Source organism: Sander lucioperca, chromosome 11 (genome assembly GCF_008315115.2).
Source record: "Sander lucioperca isolate FBNREF2018 chromosome 11, SLUC_FBN_1.2, whole genome shotgun sequence".
NCBI lineage: Eukaryota > Metazoa > Chordata > Actinopteri > Perciformes > Percidae > Sander > Sander lucioperca.
Genome location: NC_050183.1, coordinates 7922380 through 7948194, shown reverse-complemented (window position 1 = coordinate 7948194; position 25815 = coordinate 7922380). Strand labels below are relative to the sequence as shown.

The 25815-nt window shown below is 39.1% G+C and overlaps 1 protein-coding gene and 1 long non-coding RNA gene across 4 annotated transcripts; both read left to right on the top strand.

Annotated features, from left to right (window-relative positions):
- The first annotated feature begins 1336 nt into the window (after positions 1 to 1336).
- Positions 1337 to 2790, top strand: LOC118496246. The gene is made up of 2 exons (XR_004898772.1): positions 1337 to 2034; positions 2074 to 2790. It is a non-coding gene; the product is annotated as an uncharacterized LOC118496246 (long non-coding RNA).
- Positions 2791 to 7022: 4232 nt separating this feature from the next.
- Positions 7023 to 22681, top strand: slc1a6 (solute carrier family 1 member 6). 3 transcript variants are annotated; one of them, XM_031307053.2, is made up of 12 exons: positions 7023 to 7450; positions 7583 to 7658; positions 16518 to 16784; positions 16899 to 17036; positions 17128 to 17335; positions 18275 to 18317; positions 18595 to 18723; positions 18930 to 19114; positions 19853 to 20086; positions 20454 to 20648; positions 21871 to 22005; positions 22281 to 22681. In XM_031307053.2, the coding sequence occupies exons 3-12, from the start codon at positions 16562 to 16564 to the stop codon at positions 22477 to 22479; spliced, it is 1689 nt and encodes a 562-aa protein (XP_031162913.1). In that variant the 5' UTR covers positions 7023 to 7450; positions 7583 to 7658; positions 16518 to 16561; the 3' UTR covers positions 22480 to 22681. The 3 variants fall into 3 exon arrangements, 2 of the variants coding, with proteins under 2 accessions (XP_031162913.1, XP_031162912.1); XR_004898770.1 differs by lacking the exons at positions 7023 to 7450; positions 7583 to 7658 and adding an exon at positions 11582 to 11712 and having other exon boundaries at positions 21871 to 22123; XM_031307052.2 differs by lacking the exons at positions 7023 to 7450; positions 7583 to 7658 and adding an exon at positions 11582 to 11712.
- Positions 22682 to 25815: the final 3134 nt, after the last annotated feature.

Here is a 25815-nt window from a genome sequence, read left to right as displayed (position 1 = left end):
CGCATGATCCATTTTGAGAAAAATTTACTTTTTTTGCCCATTTTTAGAATGTTGCTGTATGAAAAGTATTAAGGATAAAAAAGATGAACAGTTTAGGCAGATATTCATCATTATTACTATAATTTGGATTTTTGAACAACGGTGAGCTGAAATGAGTTTTCTGAAGACCTTTTTTCATAAAATAATGCTTCCGTATCTCTCTGCTACACAGCTACATCATTGTTAAAGCTACATTGTGTAAGAATTTCTCCCATCTAGCGGTGAAATTGTATATGACAACCAACTGAATATTACTTTCTAGCCCCTCCCATTCCGATCGCATTTTAACTCCTACGGTGGCCGTATTATTCCAAGAAGTACGACTTTGTCCGTGAGTGTTCCTTCCAGTGTAATCAACATTTTCGTTATTTTGGTACCATTTCATTGCTAACATCAGCTATCAGCTTCCCAGACATATGCAAGCTAATGTTAGTAAAGTATCAGCATGATCCTCCATTTTGAATAGGCTTTCAAATCTGCCGTCAGATCGAGTAATCTCCCCCTGGCAAAAAGCGCGAAAGGCGGAGGTATGTCCCTCTTTAGCTTAGGTATTTTAAATATGGAGGCGCAACATAGCTGAATACATACGAGCAACTCGCTCGTATGTACTCTGAATGATTCTGAATGACAGATTCTACGCTTACGAGAATATAGTTGGTGGAAGTTATTACACATGAATGAGCACATATTTGTGAAACAAAGTTTTTTTTTGCTAAGAATCAACTCAAAACATTACACAATGGAGCTTTAAATAGATTTTAGCACAGCCTTCTTGATTCATTCCCGCTTTGCAGATATTTGCCAAATGTCCTCAATCCATGCTTGATACGAGTTCTTAGGGAGCAATCATAGTCTTTGATCCTTTTTGCCTACAGCTGACCAAAGTTGGTCTTGATACATCGAGATTAGGGGTGGCGCAGTTCATGAAAAAACATCCGAACCGTTCGGTCTGCTTGTCTCGGTTCGGAGCGTGTGTGCATCGCACGGTTTGACGCATGCGCAATGTAGCCTCATGCCCGTATGTGACCTCAGACAGTGTTTCCCTTTCGCACGAAAGAAGAAGGGTGGACAAGTTACCAACAAAACGTACAGCGAAAGACCGCGCAAAACATTTCAGACCGTCCTGTCAACCTGTATACATTTCAACATCAATGTACGCTGCATTTTTTTCACTCTAAAGCCGCTGAAGCGGCTGCTGTTTCAATCCTGTCGGCTCTCTGCAGTGGGCGGGGCTGCTCAGTTCCCCCCGCGACTGACGCGCACACACACAAACAAACACACACACAATCACACACGGTGGATGCAGGAAAAAACGGAGATGAGACGTACAGGATGACCTTTCATATTCTTTTTTTTGCCAAATAAATGAAAAACTTGTTGAAATCATCAATGTCTTCCCTCTTGCTGTATCAAAATCTCACCTAGCTTTCCTCAGATGTCCCAAGAATGTGCTTAAAGTCAAGTCAAATTCAGTTTGTGCATGATTACATGATATAACTATTTAATAGTGTATCCTACATTGTGGTTAATTAAGCTAAATATAATATGCTGAAGTATATTTCTGGAGTGTTAAAGATTAAAAGAAAAAATACCAAGAACCGTACAGAACCGAAAACCGTGATACGAACCGTGGGTTTTGTGAGCTGTGCCGCCCCTAATCGAGATTGTTTATTGTATCATTAATGATCAGCGTTTTATCTCATTTAAATAAAAACAAAACAGTGCTTTGCATTCATTCCTGTCAAGATTACAGCATCAAATGCCAAAGTAAAAGCCAAGGCACTGTAAAGTGATCAACATATTTGAAGCAGTGTTTGTAATCATTTTCTTTTTCTTTTTTATAATGGTACAGTATTCTGTACAACAAACCATATACTGTACCTGTATGCATAATGTTTTAATGCATAATGTCTTTTCACTAATTTTTCTTTCCGTTTCTATTTATCTTGCTTCTTGTTGATGTCAATCACGTGGAAAAGTATCTTCTCTCTTTCTGTGTCTGCAGCTGCTAAAATAACAACTTTAGTTCAACAGTATTTTTCTTCCAAGTCACACTAATTATGTCTCAAACAAACAACATTCCACAAGCTGGACCTACTTCTGGATAACACCTATCATATCATTGTTTCAATATATCCACTCTCACCTTTATCAGGTTCAGCAAGGGAAAGTTGGTCATTTGCTGTTTTAATACAAGCAAACCCACTATAGTTTCACACTGGAATCAGCTATGTTGAGAAAACTGTCTCAAAATGTGTTGAAGTTGTTTTTTGTCAATGACCAAAAGTACAAGACGAAACTATAAGCCTTAACCAAGCAGGAGTGAATGTTGTTTGATAACTGAGAATTTGCACAGTAGCCTTAAGTGAATACATAATACCACTGAGTTTGATGAAAATGATTTGCTGCCTCTGATGCAGCATTTATATTGCAGATGAGTGATTTTAGTACTAATCATAAACAATGTTTTGGCTTTGAAATGTTACAGGTTAATTACAATACTAATCTTACATCCTTGGGTGATCTTATTGGCTCTTTTTCATTATGCTAGTAGTTTATATAATATATTTTATGTGTTTAATACAACCATTTGATTTGTATAATATTAATAACCTTATCTAATATTCAAGTGTGTGATTACATTTTCATTCCAAAATGAATGAACTGTAAAAAAACAAACAAACAGGTATATGGTAATGTAATAGGGAGTCAACAATATGCTAATGGCAATAAATGAATGTTAAAGGTACAGTCTGCCTAAATTATGTCTCGTAATGTTTTCTCTAACAGAGTCAAAATATGAAATCGATGAAGTCAATATTGTACTTATACAATAAAAAAACTTTTTGGAATGAAACCTGATACTTTACAGCACTGACTACCAACTTTTTGGCTTGTGAGCCCTGAAAATGAATCTATATCTGCTTGTGACCCCCTCATCACAGATTATGGCCTCAGCATCGACAACAATTATGCTTTACAGAATTTCAATACAGTGGTACATTTAGAAATGCGTACATGAGCAGTGATGGGAATAACGGCGTTATTACTAACGGCGTTACTTTTTTTCAGTAACGAGTAATCTAATTGATTACTCTTCCCATCTTAATAACGCCGTTACCGTTACTGCCAAAAAATGCGGCGCGTTACTATATTTGAAGCTGTTTTTTTCATCAGACCAACTAGATCTGAGTCTGAGCCGAGAGTCAAATACTTTTTTTACTGTTCTTCCTTGGTTAGTGGGCAGTGCACGACGCAAGCGCATACATGCTGACGATTGGCTGAGGTTGAGTAAAATGTCATGGTAAGCCAATCAGAGGTAGAGTTGGGCGGGTGTTCGAAAGCACGCATAGTCGGATACACAAGAACAACACAAGCGAGTCAGTCAACGAGAGAGAGACAGGTATGGCGTTATGAAATCAAGAAGAGGGTTAACTTTTCCTGCTACAGGTCTTCCACCGTGGTCAGAAAGAACAGGGGAGACACTTTGTTTCTCTTACTCTATGACTCTAGAGTCGGTACTCGCTCCAAAGCTAATCGCCATCACTCTCTCACTTCTCCCTCGCTCTATCACCTACTCCCCACACACACACACACACACATGCCAGCTTGACGCACACACCAATGCAAGTATAAACATCGGGCCACTTACGTTATTTGCACTACAAAGACTGTATATATTTGTTATTTATTTTTGGTATAGTGCTTAACAAGCATAATTTAATTTTGCCCAGTTGTGGCCTGTTGAGGTGTTATTTGTATCGCTATATAAACATAACACATACATATACATATAAACATAATGGCATTTGATTGGAGGCTAGTGTCACTTTGTCCCACAGCAACATTACAATAGTTTAGATTTGTGTACATTGTTTCTGTTAATAATGTATTGTATTAAGTGTCCATTTCATTATAATATTCAGATTTATCATAAATAATTGAACATGCACATGTATTTTAAGTTCCATTAAAGAGGGGTAGGTGGAGGTGGGGTCACATTTGAGCATTTAAAAATGTACTTGAAAGTAACGCAATAGTTACTTTCTGAAGTAACTAGTTACTTTCATAATTTGTAACTGAATAACTAGTTACTTTTTGGAAGAAGTAACTAGTAACTAACGAATTACTTTTTAAAAGTAACTTGCCCAACACTGAACATGAGAGACAACACTTGCAGTATTTCCTATATGAATTACATCAGATTTTGTATGTAAGCTGCCAGCAGAGTACAAAAGTTTGGCTTTTGATGTATAAAGTTTATTTATATACATGTTTCTTAGATATGAAAAGACTGAACACGGAATATGCCTCTCTACTTCTTATTGATAAAGCACCAATATAATATGATCCAGAATAACAGTCTATCTTTTACCCCCCTCTGTTCCACACTGCAAAGCCCCTTTTTTTATCTTACAGGCCCTTCAAATGGCTTCATGTTGTGTGTTATTAAGTAATCAGCTGACATTTCAAAGCAAAGAATCTATTCCCTGACCTTTCTGTGTTTACCAAGGCATTTTGATACAGAGAGCTTTCTCTACTTTCATCTCTTAAATATGGGAGTCTGGAACCAATCACTCGCCTTTGAACTGAGGACTCTGGGAAACAAACCGTCCACAGTGCTGCAAAATTAGAAAAACTATTTGCAGAAAACGACTCACTATTAAAGAAGCTTGTGAGAAAGTTAGATTTTAATGTGCTGCACAAATCCATTTAGTCTTTTAGAAGCACTTATTCCTCCATTTCCTCTCCTAAGCAACTGCAGTTAGAACTGAAAGAACAAGCAACTTACATACATTTCCAGTTGTTTCACATCTGTGGCTATGAGAGCCTCAGTTAGTCAGTTGCCATTCATTTTCTTTCTCAATGTATTTCATAATCATTGATTTATTAGCTGCAGTTTGTAATTGTACTGATAAAGTTAGTTATTAGCTTTGTAATGGTATATAATGTAATGTACTACTCAGGAATTGTCTGTTTTCTGAAGCCTAAACATAGCTGAGCTGAATTTGCTATGTAATGGGTTTTTTTAGGTCTTAAAATAACACCTGTCACATCATGGGGCGATTTAGGGCAACACTGAGCTAATATCCCCCCTTGAGAAATAATTGATGAGCATACTCTGTGTGTGTGTGTGTGTGTGTGTGTGTGTGTGTGTGTGTGTGTGTGTGTGTGTGTGTGTGTGTGTGTGTGCATGTGCGCGTGCGTGTGTGTGTGTTATTTTTGTTCCAGGGACAGAGGGAAGCATGCTCCATTCCACTTGCGTGGCCATCATAATACTATTATACCATGTTGAGACAATAAAGTGGTTGCACAAACATCACAGCCAGTACTCACCAATACCACAACATTGACATATTGCATGTTGCTAGGTAACTAATGGGGAGCTATAAGTGAGAGCAATGACCACATAACTTCATCGCAGGAGGTACTGTGTGCTATAATTGAATCCGCATTTACGAATTTACTCTTCATAATTCTGTTGCCATGGTCCTCAATTTGATTACTTTGACCTGTATTTAAATCTATTTAATGTATTCATTCAGACACTTATCAAACCATTTATACACTGCAAAAATCACATCAAACAAAAACCAAAAAATGTTGATGTGTTGAACTAGAAGAAGAATGCAATTTCTGCATTCTAAAAGATAACACGAGATAAATGTTCCTTCCTGCAGGCGGGTGAATAATTACACTATCTAACCGTGGATCATACATGATCCTTGCCGCCCACGTTATGGCAGCATAATTGTGTTGCCATGGCGATGCAATCTGCTCCTATCACTTTGGTCCTCCACCAGATTGGAACCAGAGGGAAGTCCACAGCCTCAGATTCATCTGCATGTTAGGTGCAATAATAGCTCGTTGAATGTTTGCAGTGAATGTGCGGGCATGCAGAGGTTATCTGTGTGTTTTCTTTCTGTTAATAAAAGGCACAGAAGTGTGCTTTTATTTTTCATTAACTATGGCAAATTGTGCAAACCCGAAGAACTTTTAATTTCCAAAATATGTTTGGCTACATTTATAATAGAATGAACACTTAAAATATTACCATGTCATGTAGCTGTTCAAAAAAACAAAAAAAAACATCATATTGCGATTCAAAGGTTTCACAAAGTGTCTGCATCAAACAGCTGCAATGACGTTGACTAAACAGTCTCAGCACAAGGTGTATTTAGTTGCTGCTCTGAAGCTATCGATTGTATCACACAATCTTCTTCAGGACGTGGAGTTGTCTATTTTTCTTGGAATTATAAGTTTAAATTTCATTTTTTTTTCTGAGCACTTTAAAGACTTCTCGTCCATTGTGGCTTATAATCTCAGCACAGCAATGTCATTTTAAAGTGCTGAGAAAAAAAAAAAGCTTGAACATCTGCAGTTCCATGACAACTGAGCAACTTCAGCTGCCGAGGGAGCTCTTGTGATTTGATGGAAAGCTCAAGAACACTTTCTATGGACCTTGTGGTACGTGGTTCAATCTCATCTGCTATGAAGCTTGGAACAAGATAGTACAAAATATTGTCATGTTTTTTTTTTTTCTTTCAAAATTTATAAAAAATGTAGGCTACAAGTGTTCCCTTTCAAAGTATCTCCATAATAAGTATCTCTATAATAAGCATTGTGCTCCAAAGCACATCGCTTTTGACTTTTTATGACATTAAACTTCAATTTACTGTTGAAAGTTAGATGTTTGTGCACACCTGGTAGCCTACCTGTAACCTGCACTGTATAATTTCCTCCATGATATTTGAATATGTGAAAAAAAAAACGCATTTGGTGCAGCTTTTTTCAGATTGTGGTAGGCGTCGTGCATATTAATGCAACAATTGTGAACGTGAACATAATGAGTAGGTGTTAGAATGGAAAGCTGGGCAGCTGGGTGCCAAAGGGTTAAAAATACCCAAGTTCCCCAGGGAGGTTCTGAGCAGTGAGCGAGCAGCGAGTAGACTGCAGGCTCCTTCAGGACCCAAAGTCAGTGTTTAATAAGCTGATGGTATGTGAAGCCAATTAATCACGTGATCATAAAGTTGCATTTCTAATTACGAAATCCATTAAGAAAGCAGTTAATTAAGAGAATTTTACACAGGCTTCATTGTTGTAGATGGGCAGCAGGTGGTTCATCTCTATTATTTATTTATTTTTTTCTCTCCTGAAGGATCCTTTAACCTCTCCTCCTCCCACGCAGACCTGCAAGGCGCTCCTCTCCGCCGGAGGCTTCATGGACACGCACATGCCGCTTGATAGTAAAACGGGAGATACAGTGAAATTGATGAGATGAGATGAGATACAGTGTGTGGGCACCACTAGTTCATTATCGGCTGCGTGGTGGAGAGAGAGAGAGAGAGAGAGAGCGAGAGAGAGAGAGGCATCCACATGAGTCTGTGAGGAGCGTCTTGGACAGACAGAGGTGTGTGAGATTTTATTTGTAATTTGTTGTTTTTGTAGCTGTCTAATAAGTAATCACTTTATAGATAGGTCTGACACTGTTTGAGTGAAAGTTGTGTCTGAGATTGTGAAGTTTGAATCCCTGTTTTTGCAGCTTCTTTAGGGAGGACGACCAGGTGAAGACGGAAGGATCTGATGACGGCTTGACACAACTAAAGGCAGAAAACAGGGTATCTGGCTTTATCTTTTCTTTCTTTTGCAGCAAGTTTGATGTACATTTTCATAAGAAGGTCACAAGAAAGAAAACATGCATTTGTAATCAAATCTGTTCATTTAGTCTATCTATCTATCTATCTATCAATCTATCCATCCATCCATCCATCCATCCATCATGAAATTCTGATGCATATTGATGCTCAACTGACTACACATTAAAGGGATATTCCAGCAATTTAGTATTGCACTTCCATAAAGTTGGGGGACTTGTGAAATAGAGATTTACATTTGAATGGTCAAAATCAACGCAGTAGTGCCTGAGATATCATGACTTGTGCTCCCTTTTGCCTCCAATGAACTTCAGCTTGCAGGCGGGTTTAGCACTGGGGAAATGTACGTTATACATACTCACGTCTGATAGGACAGCTACTGCCACTCAACTAATTTTCTGAGTCGTGTTTCTTTTGTTTTATTTTATTGTTTCTCATATTGAAGTCCCAGTACTTTATTAAAGTTATCATAAAGAAGTGGGATGTCATTGCCCATGACAATTAGCTTTTCTTCCATTTACTTTAAAGCACTTTTACAGCTTTTGAGCGAAAAACTATACCATGGCGCAGCTTGATAATGTAAATCTTAATTCTATTGATGTGCCATTGTGCTTTTGGATATTTGTATTTGGTAACTTGTGTTACACAGTCTGTGTGTTGCTGTTTTTGTTGATACTCCCTATTTGTAGCGATACAATAATAAAAGAAAAGTCTAATTAGTTATCTCCAGGCCCCAGTTTTTCAAAAGTAATCCAGTGGGATTTCGGATCACGGATTGGATCAAATCTTGGAAATGGGTTTTTCAAAAGCAAAAGAGGGATTCCGAAGTAAGATCAGACCATGTAATCCGATCTTACATTTGGATCAAACCTGCCCTTTGGGTTTTTCAAAACTTTGAACTTGGTTTGGGATCTATTTGATCCAAAAAAACAGGATTATCCTGATCCCATCAGAAGGGTGGATTCTGTATTGATTTTTCGAGTGTTTTTTTTAAGTGAATGATCACAAAACCAATGTTTACTGACGATATATACATTTCTTCATATTTGAAGCATATGTGAAGCATGTCACATCTAATGAGATATGGTAAACAAAAACAAAAAAAACATTATAACAAAATTAAGTATGTAAAATGTTTCTGTTTATTACAGTTTTTCTGTTTCTTAAAATGAAAACAAACAATGGCTATTTGTGGCCACCGGTATTTATACTGTTCATTCCATTTAAGGCTCTGGTAAACAGGATTTGGTAATCCTGAAATTTGGTATTTGGATCACAGTGATCCAATCCAATGTTCCTTTAAAAAATAGTCAAGTAAGTAAAAGTCATAAAAGTAAGATGGATCAGGTGATCCTGGATAGCAAAACATGGGATTTCCAAATCTGTATCAATTTGATCCAGATTAAATTTTTTGAAAAACCGGGCCCAGTTGTTCAGAAGTAATCTGAGCGGATTTTTGTTTTCGGATTGGATCAAATCTGTCAAATGAGTTGTTCAAAAGAAAAAAAAAATTCTGAAATCGGATTAGATAACGTAATCTTATCTTGGTCCTGTCAGTCCCTCATTCTGAGAGAACGCTGGAGGTTGGTTTGTGTCTTCAAGAGGTTCAGGTGCATCATAAACATCATCACAGAGAGGGATATTGCACCAGGTAGTGATGTTGTGCAGGACAATACAGGCCAGTATTATGTGGTGGTGACTCCATGCTGGCTATTCTACCTGTTGTTCTTTACATAGCTGATAGCTTACATTGTGATATGTAGGCTACTTTAGAACCCTGGGCCCAGTTTTATCTGGATCAAATTGATCCGGATTTGGAAATCCCATGTTTTGCTATCCAGGATTACCTGATCCATCTTACTTTTATGCCAGTTTTTTTAAAGGAACATTGGATTGGATCATTGTGATCCAAATACCAAATTTCAGGGTTACCAAATCCTGTTTACCAGAGCCTTAAATGGAACCAACAGTGTAGCTTACTGGCTTAGCAAAGAACAACAGGTAGGCTAAATACCGGTGGCCACAAATAGCCATGGTTTGTTTTAATTTTAAAAAACAGAAACACTGTAATAAACAGAAACATGTTACATTCCTTATTTTGTTATGTTTTTAAACATAACAAAAACATTGTTTTTAAACATTGATTTTGTGATCATTCACTTAAAAAAAAAAACACTCTACTGAATCCACCCTTCTGATGGGATCAGGATAATCCTGTTTTTTTGGATCAAATAGATCCCAAACCGAGTTTAAAGTTTTGAAAAACCCAAAGGGCAGGTTTGATCCAGATCAAATGTAAAATCAGATTATTTGGTCTGATCTTAGTTTGGAATCCCTCTTGTGCTTTTGAAAAACCCATTTCCAAGATTTGATCCAATCCGTGATCCGAAATCCCACTGGATTACTTTTGAAAAACTGGGCCCTGGTAATCTGGATTTCGTAATCTTGAAAAATTGTTATCTGGATAAAGGTGATCCAATCCAATTTTCTTTGAAAAACTGGCACAAAAGTAACATGGATTGCCTGATCCTGGATAGCAAAACATGGGATTTCCATATCTGGATCATTCTGATCCAGATTAAACTTTTTGAACAACTGGGCCCTGTCGCTGTCACTCCCATGCATCAAGAGGGTATAGTTTGCATAAAGTTGAAGCTTTCTCAGCTCCTTCATGTAATGCCACTCGGTGACTTTTGAGTCTTCCTTAATGTTGTCTTCACTCTCAACAATCTCCATCGTCATCAGAAACTTGTGGAAGAATACACAATCAGTCAATCACAGTTGTTGCAGTCCCCCAGTGGTATCACCCTAGCTGCCCTGACCTGTAACTACATTTTCGAGGAGGTGCACGTCAAACCCCTCTATTTATTTTGATTTTGTGTGTATTTGTTGTATGTGTATTTTTTTATTTTTTATTGTTTGTTTACTTGTTTAGCTTCTTGCTTTTTGGAATTGTTGGAATGAATGTCTGTATAAAAAAGAAGTTATTGTGTTACTGTAGGATTTTTGTTGGTGTATGTTGAAAAAAAAAAGACGAGGCACACGTCAGCTTCAGAGCATGTGCATGTATCTTGTATCTAATGTATTTTTTTTAATCTTTTTTTCTGGCTTTTTGTGGCCTTTATTTGAGAAGACAGCTGAAGATAGGAAAGGGGGGAGAGAGAGGCGGGGGGAATGACTGCAATGGGCCGCGGGTCGGACTCGATCCTGGGCCACTGCGGTAAGGACTGAGCCTTAGTAGATGGATATGTATGTATCCTAACCCCTTACTGCACTACTATATATCAACCTTTTCTTTCTAATGTGGGTCAAGCTCCAAAAATGCTAAATCCTACAACTTGTGTTCAGAGACATTATACAGCAGAGTTGTACTCTTCGTTATAACTAAACTGATTTCCATTTGTAAAATTGGTGTCACTTAAAATCTAAAGAATTTGGTCTGGATGTTTTGTTGTGTACATCTCAATGTCATGTTGTACAAAATGTTGTTTGGTGTACTATCACATGAGGTTTCTGTGCAAAGCTTTCAGGGAAGTACATCAGGAGTGTAAAGAAACTTTACTGAAGGTGCAAAGTTGTATTCGGGGACAGAAACTAGATGGCTGGATTTGACTTTGATGGATTTGTTATGGACTGCAAAAGGTTGGCTGTTCCACTGTGTGTGCGTGCATGTGTGTGTGTGTGTGTGTGTGTGTGTGTGTGTGTGTGTGTGTGTGTGTGCGCGTGTGTGTGCGTGCGTGCGTGTGAGTGTGTGTGTGTGTGTGTGTGTGTGTGTGTGTGTGTGTGTGTGTGTGTGTGCGTGCGTGCGTGCGTGCGTGCGAGTGAGTGTGTGTATGTGAGAAGGTCAGGCCATATGAGAGGCCTTTTCATGTCTGTCAGCTTATGAGAGCAGAGCAGTGAGACACCCTGTTATTGTGCCGCTCAGCTCCGGACACTCTCACACACACCGTCCTGACTCTCTATCTCTACAGTTGAGAGTGTTACCTGACTTTGATCGGACTGTTTGACACCATGAGTGGTGAGTAACCAGCAAAGCAGTTTATTGAAGTTTGCGAAGCTTAGAATCTTCTTCTGCCTCTATATTTTGTGTGATTACGTGGAGAATACGGGATATTAGAATTTACCAGGACAGAACATTTGCAACTTTATTGAAAGCTTTTTGAGATTATTGTACCTCTATGGCAGCATATAAGGTGCACCCTCTCTGATTTTGAAGGAACAATACTTGTTTTATGAAATCAGTGAGAAAAGGCTTTTTTTTTCAGTTTTAGAAATGTGTACGTAACAGCTTGATATGAGGTCCCTGTGTCCTAGTATGTTTTAACATGGCAGAGGCTTTCTGTCAAGGTGTGAAATGTGCTCTGCCTTACCAGCTGTATGACACAGAGTTCAATTTTAAAATGTTTGCTAGTGTTTAGTGCTGCAGTGGTTGTAGATTTAATGGCAATATATGTTGTTGTTATCTGTATAACCATCTCAGGGTTATTGATTTTTTCCATTACTATTATAGACCCTCATTTCCTTGCTGTTAGCTTAATGTTTATCACTGGTGATGTCCTCATTTATTGGTGGATGTTTGGGTTGTCAGACAGAAGAGGCGAGCGCTGACTGCAAACTAACCAGAACTGAGCAGTTTGAGCCAGAGTTGGTGGCTTTAGACTGGAAGTTGCTTCTTTGGCATGGCACTGGCGACATAGCTGCTCAAATAAAACTTAGTGACAAACACAATAAAACAGTGTAATACAGTTAAAACTGCAGCTGTTCACTCAGGATGTGAATGAAATAAGAATCTGGCATTTAAAATTAGGAATTCCGGCAGTGTTTCTGTTCATTACTAAAACAAATTAAATATTTTAAAATGGCATTCAGCTCACAGTTGTTGACCTGGCTGGCGGAGGTTCATGGTCGCTGCCTTAACTCCTTAGCCATGGGGCGATGACACTTGAATATTCCATATTAAAGCTTTAGTGCATAACTTTTTGATATTAATAAACGTTTGTTACATTCAAGCCATTACCAAATGAGTTGCTACAAAGCTAATTAAGACTATCAGCTCCACATAACTTTCTCTGTATCTCTCTCAGTATGTCTATGTTCAGTAGATTGTGTCGTCCCGTGACTTTCGCGCACAGAAACTCGAGTGAAGATACTTACTTCTTCTGAAGAGTCCATCATGTTTTTTTAATCCTCTGTGTCCTCCTTGGCTACTAGCAACTGCGTGGGGGAGGGGGGAGGGGGGAGGGGTGTGGGCTGTGCGCGATCGCGGAAGGCTGGTATCATGTGGACGTGCCGACAGTTTTGTTGTCATTACTTAGAATTCCTCATGGGGTACACAGAAACTACGCACTATAGCTTTAAATTTATGTATTAACAAATCTGTATATTTGTAATTTCAAAGCTGTGTTTAGTTGCTGGCATGATTTAAATTATATACTCATCATATTGTCCAATGCAAAATGATCACAAACAGAAATTGTTGGTGATGCAGATGAAGGCTCTGGCTGTATATTTTAAGTTACAATCACTTCAATTAGTATACAAAATATGTATAAGCACAGCGGTGTTCTGTCTTTATGTTTAGCAGCTGATGTTTTTCACAGTGTAATTCCTGAAGCCTAAGGCTTCTTTGTCTTTTTTACAAGGCTCTGTGACATTGAACACACACACAGAACATGACATTACATTTTGTTATCAGAGATGGTAGTCCACTTCAATGCTAATGTAGAGCTGTAGAAACCGTTAATGGAGAAGTGTATGATTTAAGGAATCCGCCCTTTTCATCCACTCTCATCCATTCAGCACTCTGAAATGGTGAAATAGGATCATCAGTACTCTCCACTGAGTCCTTCAGACATGTTGTAAAACACTGTGGATACGGCTCACACTTTATCAGATGTTTCCTCTTGGGCTTCAGTTACACACACACACACACACACACACACACACACACACACACACAGGCACAGTTAGTGTGAACAGTACTGAGTGAGAGCTGATTACAGTATTGTGCTTCTGACACAAGCTAAATAATGGGCTTGGATTATCCAGAATCATCCTGCAACCTGCTCAACAATGGGTCTTTGAAATAAACAATAGACAAACGAAAATCAATACACAAGAATGATGCAAACAAAAGAGATTAAGGCTAAAACTCATTTCTCTGTTTTACCCCTTACCCCTACCCCTTCGTCTTACCCCTAGCCCTTGTCCCTCGAAACCGAGTGGTAAGGGGTAGGGGTGAAAACATACCCCTATGTAATGAGACACCACTTGGTTACGTCATCATACATACTTAGGTCTTTTTGCAATAAATATTTTTATACACACTGCATGGTGTGTTGTATATCTGTTTCAGTTATCACTGTTTTGAATGTCATTGATGTTCAGAAACACTTTCTTTGTTAACAAAAAGCTGTCTTTATTGCCCATTAAAGTAAACATAACATTATTACAACTATTAGAACCATGACTTACAGATATACAACACACAGTGTGTATAAAAATATTTATTGCAAACAGACCTAAGTATGTATGATGATGTAACCAAGTGGTGTCTCATTTCATAGGGGTATGTTTTCACCCCTACCCCTTACCACGCGGTTTTGAGGGACAAGGGCTAGGGGTAAGACGAAGGGGTAGGGGTAAAGGGAAGGGGTAAAACAGAGAAATGAGATTCAGCCTAAAAGTCTTTGGATATCGTATGGTAAGGGTTTATCCCCCAGGGAAGAATAAAAATATAAAGGTGTTGGAGCTCAGAGTGATTATATTGTAGAGGACAAGCAGATGAAGAGGCTGGTTCGTATACTATATTGTTCTTTAAGCGTGGTTTGCCGAGTTTGATTCAGAGGAAACACAGATTAACAACCTAGATAGATAAGGAGAAGTGAGACTAACAGACACGTGCTACACACAGGCTGTGCCAAATGGTGCCCCATTTGTAAGGAACATGCATTTGTGGGATGAGCAGCAGCACTGAGTATGTGGGTTGCGCCCATGAAAAATTTGCCAAATCTTCTCTGCCATTGCCCTTCACCGTCAGGCCCGTTTGCGCTGGTGTCAGCAACACGTGCACTGGAACCTGAACATGTGGAGGAACATTATGTTCAGTGATGAGTCCAGATTCTGCCTACGGTAGTTGGATCATAGGGTCAAAGTGTGGAGAAGACGCGGAGAACGCTATGCTGATTGCTGCACCGATAGAGTAACACCTTTTGGTGGAGGCAGTGTGATGGTGTGGGGCGGCATCTCCCTCACTTGAAAAACGAGGCTTGTCATCATTGGAGGCAATCTCAATGCAGAGAGATATAGAGATGAGATTCTGCAACCAGTGGCAATCCCATATCTCCGCAGTCTGGGACCGAACTCTATCCTCCAAAACGAGTCAATGGCAGAATAAGCTGTTTTGCATTGGCAGAGAAGATTTGGCAAATTTTTCATGGGCGCAACCCACATATTCAGCGCTGCTGCTCATCCCACAAATGCAAGTTCCTTACAATGGGGTACCATTTAAAAGAGAACTAAACAGGCTTTCCAACGGTATAAGATTTATTGCCAAAAAGCATTGTTGCCACAGAGAAATAATCTACCAAACACAAATTTCCTTACCTTTTGTGCTAAGTTTATATATTCTGTTTTGATATACTCATTGTGCATTGTCTTATCAAAATCACACGTTTTTTCATAATCTCAACTGAGACAAAATTGCCATAAGTATTGTACAATTTACTTTTGATACACAGGTACTAATATATCAAGTACTTTAGTTATATATTGTCATTACAGTAGAAAGTATAATGGAGAAATGGGATATTTATGTTGTTACTGGTAATGTTTTCTTGCATTTCTGGCAATCATTTCTGAGTAATGAATGAGTCTATAATGGACAAATACATATTGGTTCAGGTGATTTCAGGTTGGAGTAGAGCTGCAGCTAATTATTTTCTTTATTTATTGTTGATCATTTTTTCAGTTAATTGATAAATCATTTAGTCTATAAAAGGTCCTAAAAATACCCATCACAATTTCTCAGGGTCCAAGGGGATGTCTTTACATTGATTGCTTGTTCAATGAACGGTCCAAATCCCAAATTTATTTAATATACAATGATGGAATGGAAAAAAGCAACAATCCCTCACATTTGAGAATTTATATGAATACTCTATGGGCACTAAGATGAAGACATTAAATATCTGGGACATTTTTTTCAGCATGATAAACTAAGCCCACTATGTCCCAGCCAGTATGTATCTGTCACCTCTTATTAAGTGACCTGCAGGGTTACATGTTTTACACCATCAGCTTCACTTTAACTCTAAATATTGTGTCAATGCTTGGCTTGGTTTTGATTTGCAATCTTTTTTTTTTTTTGTTTTTTAAAGATTATTTTTTTGGGGCTTTTTTCCCTTTATTGACAGTGGATAGACCAGAAAGTGGGAGAGAGATGGGGGATGACACGCAGCAAAGGGCAGCAGGTCAGATTCGAACCCTGCGCCGCTGCAGGACTCAGGACTCATGGGGCGAACGCTCTTACTGGGTGAGCCAGAGGCTGCCCCGATTTGCAATCTTAAACAATAGGTTAAATCCTTCAAACACAGCAGCCCAGTTCCATTCGATGTGACTCTCCCTCCTGTTTACACTTAGCAATTTTCCATCATCTGTTTTTGGTTTGGGAGCGGATGTTTTCTGCCTGTTGGACGCTATTGATGTGTGTGGACATTCTTCATATCCATTTAAGGCATACTCCACCATGCCAAAAATTGCACATGAGAAAAAACTTCATATGTGACCGATTATTTCTCTCTCTGTTGTCCTCTCCCTGCCCAGTTTCCCACGAGACCTGCCTCCTGGACCAGGTGCTGGAGCTGATTATGAATGAGAAGCCCCCCAACAGTGCTAGTCTTTTCCTAAACGAGGACGTGGATAAACCCCCCCTTCCAGAGAGAGGAGACTTGAGGAGACGCCTACGCAGGGCCATGGACAGGAGAGCCAGCAGCATGAAGGAGAGGATGAGCTCCATCAGTCGGGACAGCATCAAAGGTTTCCTCAAGAGGAACCTGTTTGTTCTGCTCACTGTCGCCGCTGTGGCTCTGGGTGAGGGAAGAGGAAAACCAAGTGGAGGTTAAACTCTCTTTTCTGTGCAGTCACTTGACTTAATTTGACTTGATGTACATTTGTGCTTGTGTGTGTATGTGAAAATGTATTCAGGTGTAATCCTGGGCTTTGCTCTACGCCCCCACAACCTGTCCCTGAGGGAGATCAAGTACTTTGCCTTTCCAGGGGAGCTACTTATGAGAATGCTACAGATGCTGGTGCTGCCTCTCATCGTCTCCAGTCTGGTCACAGGTTGGATTTTCACGTGCACAAACACATTGATAAGAAAATCTAAACTTGCAACAAACTGATTACATTCTCAAATGAATTTGCTCTGTCTCAGGTATTTCCTCCTTGGACAGCAAAGCATCAGGTAAGATGGGTATGCGTGCAGTGGTCTACTACATGGTGACCACCCTGATTGCCGTGTTCATTGGTATTGTCATCGTGATGATCATCCGGCCGGGGAAAGGCAGCAGGGACAGCCCTGTGGCCAACAGTGGAAACATAGAGCCGGTTCAGGCTGCTGATGCTTTCTTGGATCTCATCAGGTAAAAGCTTAGGAACTCTACCTAACGTATGAAGGTAACAACTGGTGTTGTCACTGTATCATCTTTCACGTTTAAAGTAATAGTTTCACATTTTGGAAAATGCAGAGAGTCAGATGAGAAGATCAACACTAATTCTCAATTCTGCGTTTTACAGCCAGTAGCCAGTTAGTTTAGCTTAGCAGCGGCAAAGGAATAGTGTAGCCCATAACACCACAAACCACACATAATCGCTTTTGCACTTTGTTTTGTACGGATTGAAAGACATAAGATACACCATGTTAAAGGGATACTTGGCCGATTTTTAATTCAGCTCTGTGTCATCTTTGTGTGGGCAGTGTGTTTAAATGAACGGTGTTTAGCTTCCCTCCTTGGCGCCAGTTCACGGAGCTCTGCTCAGCTAGGAGCTCCTTGCATTCCGGCCAAGTAGGGAAGCCACACACCGTTCATCTGCACACACTGCCATGACACAGAGCTGGATTTGAATCAGCAACATATTTCTTAAAGTAGTGAGCTTTAGAGATGCTGAAATGCAGTTTTACATTTGGACAGAGCCAGGCTAGCTGTTTCCCCCTGTTTCCAGTCTTAGTGCTAAGCTAAGCTAAGCTAACTGGCTGCTGGCCGTAGCGTCATATTTAATGGACAGATGTGAGAGTGGTATCAATCTTCTCATCTAACTCTCGGCCAGAAAATTAACAAGTGTATTTCCCTAATTTGTAAATGTTGAACTATCCCTTAAAATGCTTTATATAGTTATGAGGACATTCAAACATCCACAAAAATAGGAAATGCACATATCCATTCACCCAAGATTATCACATGGTTATTGATTAACATATTGTAGTATAACAAAATTGACAACCTGCTGTGACTCATGTGGTGTTGTTTTATTGAAACAAGAGCACAAATATAATCATTTCTCCTTTTTTTTAATCTTTAAAGGAACATGTTTCCCCCCAATCTGGTAGAGGCTTGTTTCAAGCAGGTGAGGCTGTCTTTTCCCATTAGTCACATAATAAATTAATATTATTTCATTGAAAATATTTCATTTTCATTTTTAGAAACAGTAAACACATACATTTCTCATTATAACACAACTCCTATCATCCATCTCAACCAACCACAAACAGTGTACTTCAAAGACAAAAAAAACACATTATTTCACTGTGAAATCACAGTTATTGCTTCACATTTCACTGTCAGAAACTTAAACACCCAAACACAATTAATGCATTATTTAATTCCCATGCCCTCTCTTGCAGTATAAAACTGTGTACAAGAAGACTGTGCACACAAGGAACGTGACAGTGGCCCTGAACCTCACCGACTCTCTAAACGTGACCGAGTCTAACCTGAGCATAAACCTCAGCCGGGTGCTGCACACCATACAGGTGGGTAGCGGTGGCAGACATCTCATCTGGGGGAAACAACACAGATCTAAGTGGGAAGAACAATAGTTCTGTCCAATCTGTCCATATCCACTCATTAATGCTCCATTAACCCAGGGCTTTCTACTTTTAACAACATCTTACCTTTTGTGTGAAGCACCTCAGCAGGAGTTCATATAATGTTTCCTTACACATACTTTTTACAACAGGAGACAGTGGAGGAGACTGTCCCTGTGTCTGGGTCCTCCAGTGGAGTGAACGCTCTGGGTTTAGTGGTTTTCTCCATGTGCTTCGGTCTGGTCATTGGCAACATGAAGCAGCAGGGCCAGCCCCTCAGGGACTTCTTTGACTGCCTGAATGAAGCCATCATGAGGCTGGTGTCCATCATCATCTGGTCAGTAAAGACACACCTCCAGAAGCTCTTGATTTTAGTATAGAAGTTTCAAATGAAGTTTAAATTCCTTGTTTTTAAGACATATTGAGATTATCTATTTATAAAATGTGCTATATTAATGAAGTTTGACTTGATTGACATGACCTGCTTACCTTCTTAAATCCTGCTGACTCGCTGGTGGGTCAATCACCATTATAAACTTAGGCTGTGCAGCCAAACATTTTCAAACCCAAATAACTTTATTTTAACTCCAGTGGAGATCCCAAAGCTTCTAAAGGTAATTCAAGTAGATAAGTATATTTTAATTTGATGGACAAGTGCAGCCTAAAAAACATGTGGTTTGAATTTCAAACATTATATGGATTCAACAAAGAGTTTGAACAAGCTGATACAGAATGTAGATGATACTGTCAGACAAAGTGAAATTAAAATAGATTTTTTTTCCACCTAAAGCTACAACTAAGGGGAAAATAAAAGGGGGAAACTGGTTGTTTGGGAGCTTAAAACTCAAAATGAAAGCGTATTTGTATATTTGTAGAGTATGTTTATTGCTAAAGATGGTGTGTAACAATTACAGTAAATGATAAACTGTAGTTGTAAGCTGTAGATTCACAGAAATGTATTAGGCAGTTGTATAGCTCTTATTCTGAAGGCCAAAGTTAGTTACAGAAACTTTAGTAGCTTAACATATGTGTCTGTCTCTCTATCATTCTCTTACACAATCATCTCACCTCTCAGGTATGCTCCTGTCGGCATCCTGTTCCTGATTGCGGGAAAGATTGTGGAGATGAAGAATCTGGCAGAGGTGGGCGGCCAGCTGGGGATGTACACCGTGTCGGTCATTGTGGGTCTCCTCATCCACGGCCTCATTGTCCTGCCACTGCTCTACTTCCTAGTGACCAGGAGGAATCCCTACAGCTTCATTGGTGGCCTGCTGCAGGCGCTCATCACTGCTCTGGGAACCTCATCTAGGTGAATCTCATCCTCTGTCCAGCTCAGTCCATGACCTCAATGTCTGTATCCCATCCAGTGTGTTTAAGGGTCGTTTTATGTGTCGTTGATTGGAGGAATACATACAGTATCATAAAGGAGCCAATATAACTAGACCATATCATATTATAGTTTAGATTCTGTACTATAGATTCTGACTTAATCAACAGTGGGCAACTACAGCGTTACAATTTCAGATACAAAAAGAAAGTTGTCTTATTACCTATAGTATAACAGGACCTGAATGACCGTAACATTGCTACGATACTGTGTATTACATTATATTGTTTTGTGTGTCTGAGTGGTTCCAAATCGTGACTCCACATCTCTCTCCCCCTGCATACTGCAGCTCTGCCACCCTGCCCATCACTTTCCGCTGTCTGGAGGAGAACAACCGTGTGGATAAACGAGTGACACGTTTCATCCTCCCTGTGGGTGCCACCATTAACATGGATGGCACCGCCCTCTACGAGGCTGTGGCAGCCATCTTTATTGCCCAAGTCAATGACATGGACCTAAACTTTGGGCAGATTCTCACCATCAGGTAACCCTACTTTAGTTTTGGTTTCCACCATAGACACAAACACTGTAGATGGTGGAGGCATGGGGCCCCAAATGTCAAGTACAAAAACTAGTGTTTCATTGTGACAAACTCACATGTTCAGCTGTACAGAATCAGGTCGAGCATAGGGTTATTTCCCGGAGGCAGTACATACAAATGTAGACTCGGTACGTATTGCGTACCAACTTACTAAAGTATCAGTGGAAAAGAATCGTTTGTTCATATTTGACCAGCAGTACTGCTAGCATAACACACCTGAATCTCTGGCGAAGTGTCAGCGGTCGAGTTGCATTATGGGTAATCCAGGCACCATGTTTTGAAAAGGAAAGGGATGCATGGAATAAAAAAAGACGGTATCTCTGGTTCTGCTGCGTTGATTTTGATCTCTTTTTTTGTCCATCGTAAATCTGACAAGTACAATGCTGAATCGGTGAAATACTATTTTAAAGCCTTCTAGTGGTAAACTGTCTCTCTTTTTTCTCAGTATGCTTTTATTTTGATCTATTAACGTTGTTTTATAATTCTAAAATATGTTGTAACTTATTGTTTTGAAGAAAGAGAAAATCCCACACACTGCTCTTGCTGCAGCATCACCATTTATTAAAGAAAACTTTAAAGAAAACTAACGTTTTGGCCGGAAAAAAAAAAAATTGTTTTGAAAGTAGATATAGAAGTATTAACTAAGACAAATTCTGGCTAGAGAACCCTAAACAATTAAATGATGTATAAACTGTATAAGGACTCATGCAGTCTAATGATTATTAGCAACACCTTTCATTTGCTCTTACTGCACAGTTTGTGTACAGAAATGTTCTTCCACATGAATTCTCTGCTTCATCTTTATTACCACCTCACTCCAGAGGATCAACATGTGATCGTAGTTTATTTACAGCGTGATTCACCTGCAGCCTTTTCATTAACAGAGCATTCTGGTGTGTAAATATACATCTTCTTACATGTCGTCACCGTATCATACTAAAACTACTTTATGGTATAATCCACTTTGACAACATGTGCACAACTTTCTACACTTCATAGAAAATATAACTGTGTGACTAGCTTGTAGATAATTTACATAATTTTATAATTCCTTGTGCTTTTAAGACTCTACTACTCCCACCAGGAGTGCACATTTGCTGTTTGTTTGTTTCCCTTTTATTAAATGTCTTCACTCTCGTCTCCATCCCTCCCACCGCCCACTCAGTATCACAGCAACGGCTGCCAGCATCGGAGCAGCAGGCATCCCTCAGGCTGGCCTGGTTACCATGGTGATCGTATTGACATCGGTGGGACTGCCCACAGAGGACATAACACTGATCATCGCTGTGGATTGGTTCTTGTGAGTTCCCACTAAATGTCAGCTTGATGGGGATTGGTCTGTGTACTATTATGTGGGTCTGCCAGTCTAAATGTCATTGTAAAGCTTCAGAGAGCCCAGAGGTCCCACCACTACAAAGGTTATTGATGCATAATGCAGAGTGGCAGATTGGAAAGCCTGTGTTTAGAGGCACATTTGTACATTTTAAGCTGTGAGTGTTTGTACAGCAGATATACAACAATATTTCCTAGTCTGTTTGTCTCTACTGTACATCTCATCTGATTCTCTCTCCCCAGGGACCGCTTGCGGACCACCACCAACGTGCTGGGTGACTCGCTCGGGGCTGGCATCGTGGAGCACCTTTCCCGTGGAGAGCTGCAGAGTCAGGATGCTGAGGTGCACAACTCAGTTATCGAGGAGAATGAGAAGCCCTACCAGCTTATCTGTCAGGAAAACGATTCACTCAACCACCACAACAATGAGACCACAATGTGAAGACAATAGCTACACCCTTAAGGGCTTCATGTACCAAAAGCATTTTAGCTAGAGGGTTGGCTTGCAATGGTGCAGGAAGAGTCTTGATTCATAGTTCATGGTCAACTCAGCCAGTGCTTGGGGTTTGAAGATAATTTTCGCAGTTGCAGACGACAATTCACATCTTTCTCTGGGAAACAAGGAAATACAAAACAATACAGCCGTTACACATCTAATGCCTACACTCTGTTTTTTGGCTGGATTACCAGTTATTTGGGGTAATTTTTCTGTTTGATAACTGTTTTAATATGTCAGGCAAATTCAATGTCAAAGACAGTTGAAAATAATTTTTAAACGCTTCGTCATGTTTTTAGGATTTGTATAATTAATGGTCCACACAGTCAAAGCAGCATAAACTCCTTACCAGCATCAGTGTTCGAATACACAGTATAATTTAAGAGAAACACCACATTCATGAATAAAAAGTAAACCAGCTGATTTTCAACTCTTGTGAATACGTAAATCTGCAATTTGGCTGTTGCTTGACTTAACACGTAATACATATTTCTTTGAAACACTTATTCATTGACATTCCCATTACGACTACCTCTCATAGGACTTAGATATGGAGTGTTACACACAGAAATACTCAATGGAGCATATCACCAGGATGTAAATACATCAGTTTCACAATTGTTTAGAATATTTTTATGTTACTTGAGTTTGCTTGCACAATTTAATTGTACAACTTTGAATGTACTTGACTGTTAAACACTGGAGGGTGGTGTGAAGAAGAATATTTGCTACTTATTATTTTGAAGTTGATATATTTCAAGTGAATTGGTAGAATGTTTTTCACTCAGTGATATCTTATATATATTATATTTAGGGCCCGAGCGCCGACAGCGGCGATTATTGAAACTGAAGGAATTATTATTCTTCTGGCAAATTAATCGCCTTTTTGAGGGGTTTAACATACTCAAAAACTCACCAACATTGGCGGTCGCATCAAGCCTGGTGAAAATGTACGTATTTTAAGGGTTTCGAGAATAGGCGCACAAAAATGGCTCGCTAGTGCCCCTTACAAAACCTAAAAAATTGAGCCCCTGCAGTACGTTTAACGTAGACTAACGAAACGTGGTACACATATGTAGCATGTCAACACGTACAAAAAAGCTCACTGGAGCCATACCCTAAATCCAACAGGAAGTCCACCATTTTGAATTGAAAGTTTGAAAATTAGTGCAATTTTGGCCATTTCCACATGTCGTACTTTAACGAACTCCTCCTAGAGATTTCATCCGATCAACTTCAAATTTGGTCTATGCCATCTTAAGACCTTAAAGATGAAAAGTTATTAAAAGAAAAACCTTTCGTCATAGGGCATGGCCGTGGCGGGGCGGCCATTTTGTGCATTTCGCCATCGAAACAGGAAGTGGGTGTAACTTGAGTGTACATTGTCCAGTTGGCTCGAAACTTTTCAGGATTCATAAGAGTCTAACCTTGACGACATCTACAGGCCGATATTGGCTCAAAGTCATAGCGCCCCCTAGTGGCAACAGGAAGTAGATATCAAAGTCAAGGTGCTATACTTTAACGAACTCCTCCTAGAGATTTCATCCGATGGACTTCAAATTTGGTCTGTACCATCTCGACACCTTAAAGATGAAAAGTTATTAAAAGAAAAACTTTTTGTCAAATGGTGTGGGCATGACGTGGCGGCCATTTTGAGCATTTATCGATTAATGAAGAAGTTGTTGTAACTTTAGTGTACATTGTCATATCTGCCCGAAATTTCAAACGTTTGACAAGGATCCAGGCCTGAGGTCATCTACTGGGCAAAATTGACTTTTGGTCATAGCACTGGCAACAGGAAATCTGCCTTATATGACAAACATCATCCGATTTACATGAAACTTATGTGTGGTCTACATGTGATACTGAGCCGCCCCATATACTTTAACCACGCCCATGAACGTAGGCCACGCCCCTTTATGGCTTTTGAACCGTGAAAGTCTTTTGAAAAGTCTTTTGTGAGGTATTATTGAACTCAGCAGAGAGTTCCTTCTTCATTGGTGACGTTTGCAATGTCCGACGGTTGCGCAAATACATGGGTGCATGGAGCGGTATCCGCCAGTAACCCCGATGCGCAAGGAGGTGCGAGGGCCCATCCAACGCTGCTTGCAGCTTTAATTGTGTGTATTTCCTGTATTTCTTTTGTTTTATTGCTTTTGCATTATGGGTACACAGTCATTTTACAGGAATACCTGCATTTATAGTCTCTTTTTAGTTATCTTAGTAGAAGGAAATATCAAACAAGAGAATGAGAACAATTTTTGTTTAATTTTTTCTAAAACGTTCTTGTTTTTCCATTGTAAGGTTTAATTTATCTTGTATTGGATCTTATTCTCTTTTTTAGATGAAGTATAAACAACTGTCGTTTCAAGACCATTAGAGAACTTTTTGTTGTCGGTAACAACAATGTGCTTACCATCAGTACACCTGCCTGTCTGCCTTTTCTGCATTATAAGTCTATGAACTTTAATCATTTTAATGTTGTTATATTTGGACTGGGATAATATATTGCAAGCTAATGATTGATTTGTTTTGTGAAAAGGTACTGTGAAGAAAGTTTGTGAATGCCTTGAGTAATTTAATGTACAGTTGCTTTATGCTTTTTGGTGTTGATTGTTTTTGAGGAAGGTGTAGTGTATAATTATGAAAGTTAAAAGTTAATTACCATTTAAAGCTCTTTAAATGACTTTGTGTCACTTGTATGCCCATTACGACGTCTGACTTTAGTTTCAAGGCTTGATGTTATTTCAATAAAAATCTTAACATTTTTGATGGACAGCTTATGAAAAAATGTGACAAATAAATGGCTCAGGAATTGAACTGTGATTCTCATTATTGTGTTTGTGGCTACCCCTGGTGGAGGATATTCTCCTGTCCAGAAGCTGTTCTCATTAGAGACACACATGGGTCAGATTTAAGATGAGATAACAAGTTCATAATAATAATATACAACTAGAGAATGTGTTGGTTCCTAACTAGAATCTACAGCCATGCTAGCAGCACTGTGAGGCTGCAGTGCGGTATTTTGAGCTAAATGCTAACATCTGCATCGATCAGTATGCTAAAATGCTCACAGGGACAATGCATACATAATATATATATATATATATATATATATATATATATATATATATATATATATATATATATATATATACACATATATATATATATATACATATATATATATATATGTATATATATATATATATATATATATATATATATATATATATATATATATATATATAAGAAAGTTTACTATGCTCATTGTTTTAGTTT

Bases quoted from the DNA above. Each gene is read 5' to 3' on its own strand.
- slc1a6 (XM_031307052.2), top strand. The intron at 17,336-18,274 runs GTAAAAGCTTAG...TAATCTTTAAAG, and splicing joins GCTTTCTTGGATCTCATCAG to GAACATGTTTCCCCCCAATC. The intron at 18,318-18,594 runs GTGAGGCTGTCT...CCTCTCTTGCAG, and splicing joins TAGAGGCTTGTTTCAAGCAG to TATAAAACTGTGTACAAGAA.